Consider the following 11,863-nt stretch of genomic DNA (forward strand, 5'->3'; position numbering starts at 1 on the left):
TGCTGCACTTGCACTTATGGCCATATTTACGATAGCTCCTGTAAGCACCCTATTCATGCCCCATGGCCTTGGGCTGCAGTCCAAAAACCAGGAGGCAAATCAGTTTGTTGATATCCTGCAACCCACATAACTCTGCCCAGCATGGACTATTCCAGGTAACGGGGACCTAGCTCAGCTGTCACTCCTCAACATGCTCGAGGATTTGCTGACACATCTCCATGCTCACCACGATTTCATGTGTGAAGCAGCTCCATGGAAAGGAAAAACCAGCTAGCTGGTCATTAGGCTGGACTTGGCAATAACTGCATGGACTACTGGCATTTTTACTTTTTTTCTCTCTGTAGGGATCGGTACTTTTCTTGAATATGAGAAATGAGTAAGACTGAAAAGACTGGAGCACCCGCCCTTGCTGTTTACTTTGCCCATGGAATCACTACCTCTCCGTTTGCTTTTGCCTATAGCTTCAGCCTGTTGTTTTTCGTTTTCTCTGTGGAATCCAACAGCTTTATTCAAAGTTCAGCCACTACTGCAGAAGAGGCCATTGTATCCAAATATATGAGAATGGCCTATTCTTCCTTTCTTTATTCTTTCATATCTTCAGCCCTAGAAATTAAAACTTTTGACATGAAGATACTAGTTTAAGTGTAGTGCTGTGCAATTTAAGTTTAAAGACTTATACGGTGTGTTTCTGAAAAATCAAAAATTAGGTTATCCTACGACAAAACATTTTCTTAATACTCAGCCATAAAAACTAACACCAGAGAAAATTCTTATGATATCCCAACAGTGTGTGTCTAAAATTCCTACTTGAGCCATGTTTCTCAGATTCTAATTTTGATACAGAAACAGCAAACAGCGGCTACTACCAAATAAAATAACTGACCACAGGCTTTAATCACTAAAGACTTCAGCTCATCCTGGCAATTAAAGACTTGCCTAAATATAAACCTTTAAACATATGAGTTCATCCAGCAACAAAAGTTGATTGAGGAACATATTTAAGGACTTGTTAAATACCCTGAAGGAATTAGAGCCAGAGCGACACAGCCTGGTGGAAATAACATCCAGTTATGGTCAGCTGAGCAGGTTTTCTGAAGAGGATGTTGCCTTAGTTGTAGCAATTAAAACCTATAAATTTTTAAGATTAAATACAGCCTAGGTAATCATTTAACACTGGCAAGAAAGCAAAGAAATAAAGGCTGAGTAATCTGTTCATCTTATTGTGAATAAACCAAAGTGAACCCTCAGAATAGAATCATAGAATCATACAATCAACTGGGTTGGAAAAGACCTCCAAGATCAAGTCCAACCCTTGAGCCAACACTGCCATGGTTACTAGACCATGGCACTGAGTGCCACATCCAATCTCATCTTAAAAACCTCCAGGGATAGAGAATCTACACCTTTCTGGGCAGCCAATTCCAATGTCTGATTACTCTCTCTGTGAAATATTTCTTCCTAATATCCAAGCTAAACCTCCCCTGGCACAGCTTAAGACTGTGCCCCTATGTCCTACTGCTAGTGGCCTGGGACAAGAGACTGACACCCACCTGGCCACAACCTTTCAGGGAGTTGAAGAGAGTGATGAGGTCTCCCCTAGGACTCCTCTTCTCCAGGCTAAACAACCCCAGCTCCCTCAGCCTCTCCTCATAGGACTTGTGCTCAAGTCCCTTCACCAGCCTCATTGCTCTTCTCTGGACCTTCCTCAGTATCCTTCCTGAACTGAGGGGCCCAGAACTGGACACAGCACTCCAGGTGTGGCCTCACCAGTGCTGAGTACAGGAGAAGAATCACTTCCCTGGTCCTGTTTGTCACACTGTTCCTGATCCAGGCCAGGATGCCATTGGCCTTCTTGGCCACCTGGGCACACTGCTGGCTCATGTTCAGCTTCCTGTCAATCCAAACTCCCAGGTCCCTTTCTGCCTGGCTGCTCTCCAGCCACTCTGTCCCCAGCCTGTAGCGCTGCAGGGGGTTGTTGTGGCCAAAGTGCAGGACCCGGCACTTGGTCTTGTTGAACCTCATCCCACTGGAATCAGACCATCTCTCCAGCTTGTCCAGGTCCCTCTGCAGAGCCCTCCTGCCTTCCAGCAGATCAATACTCCCCCCCAACTTGGTGTCATCTGCAAATCTGCTAATGGTACACTCACCTAAATCATTGATAAAGATATTAAACAGAACTGGGCCCAACACTGATCCCTGGGGGACACCACTAGTGACCAGCTGCCAACTGGATGCAGCACCGTTCACCACCACTCTCTGGGCTCAGCCCTCCAGCCAGTTCCTAACCCAGCACAGAGTGCCCCTGTCCAAGCCTTGGGCTGCAGCTTTTTCAGGAGTGTGCTGTGGGAGATGGTGTCAAAGGCTTTGCTGAAGTTCAGGTAGACACATCCACAGCCTTCCCCTCATCCACCTGGTGGGTCACCTGATCTTAAAAGGAGATCAGTTTGGTCAGACAGGACCTGCCCGTCCTAAACCCATCCTGGCTGGGTCTGATCCCTTGTCCATCCTGCAGGTGTTGTGTGATTTCACATATGATTATCTGCTCCATAACCTTGCCAGGCACTGAGGTCAGGCTGACAGGCCTGTCAGGTTCTCCTTGCAGCCCTTTTTGTGGATTGGTGTGACATTCACCAACTTCCAATCATCTGGGACCTCCCCAGTGAGCCAGGACTGTTGGTAGATGATGGAGAGTGGCTTGGCAAGCTCTTCCACCAGCTCCCTCATCACCCTAGGATGGATCCCCTCTGGTCCCATAGACTTGTGAGGATCCAAGTGGCTCAGCAGGTCACTAACTGTTCCCTCCTGGATTACAGGGGGGCTATTTGGCTTCCTGTCTCTGTCTACCAGCTTCAGAGGCCAGTTGTCCTGAGGACAACCTGTCTTACTGTTGAAAACTGAGGCAAAGAAGGTGTTAAGTACCTCAGCCTTTACCTCATCTTTGGTGACTATGTTCCCCCCTATGTCCAACAAAGAATGGAGGTTTTCCTTGCCCCTTCTTTTGCTACTGATGTATTTGTAGAAGCACTTCTTGTTATCCCTAACAGGAGTGGCAAGATTGAGTTCAAATTGTGCCTTTCTCTCTCTAATTTTCTTTCTACATGAACTAACTATATTCCTAAACTCTTCATGAGTAGCCAGCCCTTTTTTCCCCAATCAGTAAGCTCTCTTTTTTCCCTAATATCCTTCAAATATCCCTGTTCAACCAGGCTGGCCGTCTTCCCCACCAGCTCGCCTTTTGGCACACTGGGACAGCCTGCTTCTGTGCTCTCAAGACTTGTTTCTTGAAGCATGTCCATCTCTCCTGGACCCCTTTGTTTTCAAGGGCTGTTTCCCAAGGTAACCTCTGAATCAGCCTTCTGAGTAGGCTGAAATCTGCCCTCCAGAAGTCCAGGGTAGAAGTTTTATTGATGGCCTTCTTTGCTTCCCTGGATTACTTCATGGTCACTGTGCCACAGACAACCTCTGACCACCACATCTCCCACCAGCCCCTCTCTGTTTGTGAGCAGCAGGTCTAGCGGGCCCCCACCCCTGGTAGGTTCATTTACCAGCTGGAGCAGGAAATTATCCTCTATACACTCTAGGAATCTCCTAGACTGCCTCTTCTCCCCTGTGTTGAGTTTCCAGCAGACATCCAGCAGGTTAAAGTCACCCACAAGAACAAGGGCTGGTGATTTTGAAACCTCTGCCAGCTGCTTGTAGAATAATTCTTCATCCTGGTTGTGTGGTCTGTAACAGACTCCCACCAGGATGTCAGCCTTGTTGGCCTTCCCCCTGATTCTGATCCACAGGCACTCAACCTTTTTGTTACTGACTTCAAATTCTACAGAGTCAAGAGACTCTCTAACATACAGAGCCACCCCTCCACCTCTCCTACCTTGTCTATCCCTTCTGAAGAGCTTGTAGCCACCCATGGCAGCACTCCAGTCATGTGAGTCATCCCACCATGTCTCCGTGGTGGCGACTACAGCACAGCTTTCCTGCTGCACGATGGCTTCCAGCTCCTCTTGTTTGTCACCCACACTGCGTGCATTGGTGTACATGCACTTGAGCTGGGCTGCTGATTTCACTTCTAACTCTGGCTTTTACCCTTAGGCTCATCTGTGGAGAGCCTGGTTTCAACCTCTTCCCCCTTCAAACCTAATTTAAAACCCTCCTGATCAGCCCTGCCAATTTATGGGCTGGAGTCCTTTTACCCTTGCTAGATAGATGAAGCCCACCTGGCTCTAGCAGGCTTGGTACCACAGAATTTGCCCTATGATCAGAAAACCCAAAATTCTGCTCGTGGCACCAATCCTTTAGCCACCTATTGATAAGACGGGTTTTCCTACTCCTCTCCTCATTCATCTCTGCTACTGCAAGAACTGAGGCAAACACCACCTGTGCTCCTGTTCCATTAACTAATTGACCCAGTGCCTCGATGTCCTTAAATACTGCAGACATAAAAGAATTTATGAGGAAACAGGCTTTATGTTTACTTTCTCTCCATCAAATCAAAATTAAAGCAACCACAAAAATGTCATCCTGGTACTCTGGCAAGTGGCATTAAATATCAAAACCACACAGGCAAAACCCAGTGAACATTGTGTGTGCACAACCAAAGCTTCTGGTACCTCTTCAGCAGACAAAACCTCCATTTTTGGGCTTTGGGGATTACAAAGATATGAACACTGTGCTGTGGACAGGTAATTTGCTTAGGAAAATATGAAAAAAAATGGCAAAAATGTTACAATTATTTGCATGGCTGCTGTTTTGCTCATTTCTCACCTGGTGCCTGGGTACAGGTGAGCTCCCAATGTCAAACTGGAATGCCAAACTGGAACAAACCTAAACCAGTGAAAATTTAAACAGGTGTGGCCACTGTCAAATTTAAGTGATTTTGTGGGGGAAATAATGCCTTATTTATTTGGCTGAAACATATTAAACACCCTTTTCCACTGTCTACAAACTCAGTCGGGGATCTTAAGGGCAGCTGCTCCTGCCTCGACACAAACACATAAAATTCCAGGCTGAAAAAGAACAGACAACACATTTAGCATTTCAGCAGAGCAAGTTGCAGAACAACTGGGACCTCATCCTGTGGTTGACCTGTAACTATATCAGCAAACGAGATTAATTTTAAATTAAAAGTAATACTGATTTTTTCCCCTGTTTTTGTTTCCTGAACAGTGGCTCTTAAACGGCGTTCATCAATTATTTTTACCTGCAGTCAAGGCTAATTGTTATTAAATCCATGCTCGTTATAAGTGGTAGCGATGCAGTTTAAAAGACACTTTGTGCACATCTCCCTCTAGTGGGCTCAAAACCACTGAAAAACGACAAAATACGGCCATTTACCCAGGGAGAGAAAAGTATTAAGGATAATTACTGAAGAATATATAATATCTTTTATATAATATATATAACATAAATATCCTTATAAGATCAACTCAAGACCACCAGGATATGTCATGGAGATCTAGTGCAATGCTAAAAATACAAGAAACAGAAGACTGACTTGAGGGGGAAACAGAACGTCTTTTGGGTTTACAAACATTTATTTAAAATGCTGAGTAGCATCCTCCAACAACACAGTCCTGGACATGTGCTCTGTGAGCCTCCAGCGAGCAGTTTGCCTTCCCTCATCACACCTGCACAGGGGCAGCAGCTTCTGGGACTCCTTCCAGTCCTCAGGTAAGACCCCACCTGCAGAGCTGCCTCCAGCTCTGGGGTCCAACAGCAAAGGGTCATGGAGTTGCTGGAGCGAGTCCAAAGGAGGCCACGGAGATGGTCCCAAGGCTGGAGCCCCTCTGCTCTGGAGCCAGGCTGGGAGAACTGGGGGTGTTTACCTGGCGAAGAGAAGGCTCCAGGGAAACCTTAGAGCCCCTTCCAGTGCCTAATGGGGCTCCAGAAGACCTGGAGAGGGACTCCATCCCATGATGGAGGGACAGGAAAAGGGGGACTGGCTTCCCATTGCCAGAGGGCAGGGTTAGACGGAATACTAGGAAGAAATCCTTCCCTGTGAGGGTGGTGAGGGGCTGGAATGGATTTCCCAGAGAAGCTGTGGCTGCCCCATCCCTGGAAGTGTCCAAGGCCAGGATGGACGGGGCTTGGAGCAACCTGAGCTAGTGGAAAGTGTCCCTGCCTATGGCAGGGGGTGGGATGGGATGAGCCGCTCGCAGTCCCCGCCCCCCTGACACGGCGCGTTCCCCTCGGTCCGGGATCCCCATCTCCTTCTCCCCCCGATCCTGGTCCTGCTCCTTCATCTCTACCTCCATCTCGGTCCCGGGGGGCTCCCCCTCCTCTTTGGTCTCGGTCTCGGTCCCGGTCCCGGTCCCCCTTTTCCTCCTCCTCCTTCCCCACCACCATTCCCCACCTCCCCCTGATCCCAGGGGCTCCGCCTTCTCCCCCCCCCACCAGTCCCCCTCCTCCTCTTCCTCCTCCCTCTTCCGTATCGTCATCACCCGGCGCTGCCGGGTTCTGCTCAGCGGCGAGTCCTGCTCCCGGGACCCTGCGGGACCCCCCATTTCATTTCCACTCCCCATTTCCACTTCCTCCATCCATGACCCGTTGGGCGCGGCGGAACATCCCGCCCGGGGCGAGGGCGCTGGACGCGACCCCCTGGGAAGAGATGGGGGGGCCGGGAAAGGATGAGGAGGAGGAGAAGGAGAGGAGGAAGAGGAGGAAGAAGAAGGAGTATGTGAGCGAGGACGTGAACGGGTTCTTGGCGCACCGGAAGCAGCAGCAGAAGGAGGAGGAGGAGGAGGCGCTGAGGAAGGACCGGCGGCGGAAGAGCAGGAGGGTGAGGAGGCAGGAGAGAAGGAAGAACGCCATGGTGAGTCCTGTGCCACGCAGAAGAGGGACATTCCCTTAAATTCTTATGTTTGATCGGTCTGCCAGAGCCCTTGGAGGGCTCACAACAACACTGTGCAGAATAACACCCTTTGTTAATATCGTTGTGACAGGTTCAGGGATTGCCGGTGATAGTGTCTGGCTGCAGAGATGTATTCAAAGCAATTTACTAATTCAAAACGAAATATGAATTCAAAGCAAATTCTAATCACTAATAAGAGCTGCCTGGAGGTAGTGATTCTGCACACACAGAGCGCGGTTCTTACCCAGGGAGTCCCTATGGGGCAGAGAGAGGTTCAGTCCATCGACTGATCCCAAAAGTTAGACTGGAATCTTCCCAAGCTTCTCCTCGTTCTTAACTTACTTTTATAGTACTTCTTTATGTTTAGGGGGAGCTTGAGTGACTTTACTCACACAGCTTAATCAGTGAGGGGTAGTCATACCCTGAGGGGGGGTATCTCAGTCCAGTACCTGAGGTGGCTTTGGAGTGGGAACACGGTCAGCCCAAGGAGAGGGATTTCACCAGGGCTGCTGATTGAACAGCAGGACATGGTCCTTTATCTCACTTGGTTTTCAGCTGCTGTGTGGCTTATCAACTAAAAGGTACCATCAAGTTCCCTCTTTTGCAAGGGCTCCACAGCAGCCATGGGGTCTCCACCCTCCCTTTAGTCCCCCTTGGATTGTGTTGTGCTGGGGGGGTGGTCAGTCCAGGGAGTGGCAACCCTATTTTCCCCTATAATTTCCATACCATTATCTTATTACCTCCAGTCATTTTCCCCCAACGTTGTTAAACCTCCAGGAAAACCCCTGTGTGGGAGGTGCAGATCCCTCTCCCTGTGCCGGTGCTGCCAGAGGGGCTCAGTGAAGAGCTCAGTCCTCACCTCCCAAGGGGACACAGCATGTCTAGGTGAGGCTTCAGGTGAATAAAGTGAAGTCCCTGGAAGTGTCCAAGGCCACGTTGGATGGGGCTTGGAACAAGCGGGCAGGTGTCCCTGCCCATGGCGGGGGGTGTTATGACATGGGCCTTAAGGTCCCTTCCAACCCAAAGCATTCCATGATTCCATGGTCCAGGGCGCGCAATTGTCAGTGGGTGAATGCCCCAAACTGTGTTGCTACTAAAGGGAGAAAAATGCCCATGATAATGTGGTTTGATGGCACAGAGCACTCACAGTTGTGTGGCAGAGCACAAAAAGTCTCCTTTCATGGCTGTCTTTCCCTGAGGAGAAAATCCCTTGGTGTGTTTGCCTTTTAGGCCCTGTAATGCTGGGATTTGCAGGTCTTTGGTTGCCACTCACAGAATCACTGAATTTCTCTCTTCAAAGGTGTGTTTCCACTGCAGAGAACCTGGGCACGGCGTGGCTGACTGTCCTGCAGTCCTTGAAAGCCAAGACATGGGGACAGGCATCTGCTACCGGTGTGGATCCACGGAACATGACATCAGCAAATGCAGAGCCAAAGTGGATCCAGCCAGTGGTGGGTCTCAGAAATTTGTGGTGTTTTGAGGAACTTTGATCTGAGTTGTCTGACTACAGAAACAGCAGCTTTTTGTGTTAGTAATTTAACTCTTGCAATATGATAATGAGAAACCTGACGTGTTTTGTACATAAAGTGAGTAAGATATTGTCATCACACTGTGTTCAGTCTGTGGCTTTGCAAAGGTTTTGATGTGCATCATAAACCCTTTGGGATTTTGCAGGGCCATTTCCATATGCAAAATGTTTCATCTGTGGTGAGATGGGGCACCTGTCAAGGTCGTGTCCGGATAATCCCAAAGGACTGTATGCTGAAGGTGAGTGTGCTGATTTACTAAATTAAGTAAAATCTAATTTCTGTGTCGTTCTTACCTGATACAGAGCAAAGTAACATTGCAAGTGAATGAAGACTTGACTAAATGGAATTTCTGTGTCTTTTTTGGTGAAAGCAGAGTAATTCTAGGGAATTCATTGTCAGTTAATTACCTGGGGATTTCTGTTTTAATTGTAAGCTTAGAGTTAAACAATGAGATGAGGTGCAAAGTGTGAGAATTTGCTTGTGCTTCAATATAAAGAGATACACAAGGAAACAAAATCATGTTGTAGTCAGTGTATATTTACATGTACATGCACCAAATTAGATGGTAAAAATATACTGACACCCTATTAAGATTTTGGGAGGTGGCAAATCACAGGCTCTCACTAGAAGAAGGATATCTTTGTTTTGAGTGACTTTAATGAGAAATAGGATCTAAGTTTGAAGGTTTCACTCATATTCTGCTCTTCCTGACTTCCCTATTGGCACCAACAACCAGCAACCTGTTTCCCCAGTACAAACGTGGTGTCTGGCAAATTCCAAAGGGTGATCTTGCAGCACAGTGGAAGTGGGAGAAGAATCACTTTGCTTTCAAATGTTTGGATTAGGAGTAGAATTTAAATTTCATATCTCAGTTCCTGCCGTTGGATTACCTACCGCTCAGGGGCTCCTGTCAACTTCAAAAGTTCCTTTGAGTATGAATTTTGGCAGAATGCAGCTGGTTTCTCAAAAAGAGAGCTTCCAATAAATCAGAAATGGTATGTGGTTCTGTACAGAGCAGTACACAAGCAGATCACGAGCAGCTCTGCCCCTCAGAGACATGGAGGGAGGCATTTTGTTGGGTGGTTTGCTGGTTTTTGTTTTCCTTGTGAATAACAACTTTCTCTGTGAACAGGTGGGGGCTGCAAACTTTGTGGCTCTGTGGAGCACTTCAAAAAGGACTGCCCAGAGAAACAGAACGCAGGTGAGCTGCAGGAGACTGTGGGGTGGAGTTTGAGGCCAGCAGCATCCATTTACTGGTTTGCCTTACCTCGGTCAGGAAAAAGGGTTTGGGAGAACTTGGAACAGCAAAGGTGACCTTTCTTTGGGAATGAGTGCTGATATTCAGGGGTGTGTGGAGGAAGGCAGCAAACTGCAGTGCAAAACTAAGATAGTTCTTGTTTAACAGAAAGTTATCTTGTGTGTTGCCAAAGGTGATATGAGATAATCTGTATTTTTTTTGCCAGTGTTTGTGCTGCTGTTCATAGCTTGGCAGCTGTGTAACTAGACTGGCTGCTGATTTTTGATGATTCCAATGTGAGGTGGTGGAAGTGAACACAGTGTCAGGTGCAAGGTGGTGGTGTGTGCAGGCAGGTGTGTCAGGGATGGGGGAGAAGGAGGAGACAGGATGTGTGTCCGGTTGGATCCACAGCTAATGAGCTGCTTTCTTACATGTTCTTCAGTTTTCCAGTGTGGGTGTTAAAACTATATAAAGCACCCCAAAGCCCCACTGTGCTCAGGGAGGCAAAAGCATCAAAAAAGGGTTTGAAGAATGATTCTGTTACCACTTGAAGTGGTGACAACATCTGTGATTTTTTCTACTTAGTTTTTATGGTGCTTAGAACTTCTGGGTTAATAGTAAGCCACTTTGGTGAAAATTTATGTAAGAAATATTTATGGACGCAGTAGAGGCATTTTCTGTATCTAATCTTACATATATGATATTGTTAGATCTGTTACATGAAATGTGGCATTCTAGGTGCATGCTGCTTAGCCAGCTTAGAGTGGGTGGGGTTGAGTCTGAAGAGAAGTTTCTAACACAAAAAGACTCTTAAATAAATTTCCCCAAACTCATCAGCAGATAGTTGGGCAGTGCCCACCCAGGTGACTGCTGCATTGAAAGCCTGTGAGCAATTCTTTTCTACCTCTTTCTGCTTAAGTTTTACATCCACAACGAAGACTCACTAGTGCTGTTCAGTTTGTCAAGGGAGATCTTTGTCCTTACATTGGTGTTTCAAAACTGGTACTGCTGGTTAAAACCGGTTGAATTCATTGGAACTGTGACACCGTTGGTAAGAACTGTGATATTCTGTGAAATCAGTTTGCATCATGCAGAGTACTTTTAGACTACAGGAATAATTACAGCTGGCAAAGAGGTTTAGGCACTGCAGCCTGTAATTTTTTCAGGTGGGTTGATCGGGCCTGCTTTAATATAAACTTGAGTTTATCTGTGCGATACTCTTGGTATGATTTGATTTGTTGCCCTCGTGGGCCCAGCCTTGCCCAGGTGTGAAGGTTTGATGCTGGCAGTGCTGAGCCTTTCCCCACCCTCTGTGTCCCCCTGCAGAGCAGCTGACAGTTGGGCGATGGGTCTCTGGAATGAGTGCAGACCATGAGGAAGTCACTGAAGCACCAAAGCTGCAGAAGCCAAAAGCCAAAGTACCCAAAGTTGTGACTTTTTGAAGGTCTCTTGGCCCTTCACTGCTGCTTTGCTGCAGAAGAGTGACTACAGAGAGCTAGTTCCAAAAAATCAAGCAGAGTGCTGCTGAATTGTTATTTTTTTGTCTCCCTTCATTTTTCCAGTTTGCCTCCCAGACTCCCCTAGCTCCCTGAAAAGCTAGGAACAACAGAAATACACCAAGTGGGTATTTTACTAAAGGGATTCTGGGTACTTTTTAAAGGTTCTTGTTGGGTTCTGGCTTGGTTTTGCCTTCTCCTTTTAGGAATAACTTGATTTTTTCCTCTATATGTGCCAGCTTGGCACATATGTAACTTCTTGTGGTGAAGTTACAGGTAAACCCTACGGCCTGTCTAGCTTGGGGGTGCAATACCTGCTACTCGTGGTTGTAATTAACAATCATTAACTTGATTGTTAGTGCATGTTGGATTGTTTATTTGTTCAGTAACAAACAGAATCATGCCCTGCCTTTGATACCTGTGGTGAAAAACACCTGAAAAGAGCTGGAGAACAAGTGAGAAGTTTGCTTAGTTTCTTTACTTTTTTTCAAGGAAAATGCTCAAAAATCTTCATTGTTTCTATCCCTTGGCAAGTTGGGAATGTATACTACACCTCCTGCTAGCTGGCAGACCTACTGTTTTTAAATGGAGACTGCAGCCTTAGAAAAACTGAGGCATATTAAAGAAAAGTTAGGAAAACAACTCAAAAGAGAGTTCTCGCAGCATCTTGTGCTACTGGAGAAGAGCACCCTGAGCTCCTCTCACGAGCTTTTCTTGAAGCAAAAGACAAATATGGGGAGTTAAATTGTGC

General features: G+C 47.0%; 1 protein-coding gene across 1 annotated transcript; it reads left to right on the forward strand.

The window, feature by feature from the left end:
- Positions 1 to 6,438: 6,438 nt before the first annotated feature.
- ZCCHC9 (zinc finger CCHC-type containing 9) lies at positions 6,439 to 11,543 on the forward strand. The gene is made up of 5 exons (XM_017806116.1): positions 6,439 to 6,811; positions 8,151 to 8,301; positions 8,525 to 8,617; positions 9,512 to 9,580; positions 10,943 to 11,543. The coding sequence occupies exons 1-5, from the start codon at positions 6,539 to 6,541 to the stop codon at positions 11,056 to 11,058; spliced, it is 702 nt and encodes a 233-aa protein (XP_017661605.1). The 5' UTR covers positions 6,439 to 6,538; the 3' UTR covers positions 11,059 to 11,543.
- The last annotated feature ends 320 nt before the right edge of the window (positions 11,544 to 11,863 follow it).

Source organism: Lepidothrix coronata, unplaced genomic scaffold (assembly GCF_001604755.1).
Source record: "Lepidothrix coronata isolate B3197 unplaced genomic scaffold, Lepidothrix_coronata-1.0 Scaffold14, whole genome shotgun sequence".
Classification (NCBI taxonomy): Eukaryota; Metazoa; Chordata; class Aves; order Passeriformes; family Pipridae; genus Lepidothrix; species Lepidothrix coronata.

What these genes read in the sequence shown, in the direction of transcription:
- ZCCHC9 (XM_017806116.1), top strand. Translation starts at nt 6,539, where the DNA reads ATGACCCGTTGGGCGCGGCGGAACATCCCGCCCGGGGCGAGGGCGCTG. An exon ending in CAAAGTGGATCCAGCCAGTG is followed by an intron (nt 8,302 to 8,524) that starts GTGGGTCTCAGA and finishes GGGATTTTGCAG; the next exon opens with GGCCATTTCCATATGCAAAA. An exon ending in CCCAGAGAAACAGAACGCAG is followed by an intron (nt 9,581 to 10,942) that starts GTGAGCTGCAGG and finishes GTCCCCCTGCAG; the next exon opens with AGCAGCTGACAGTTGGGCGA.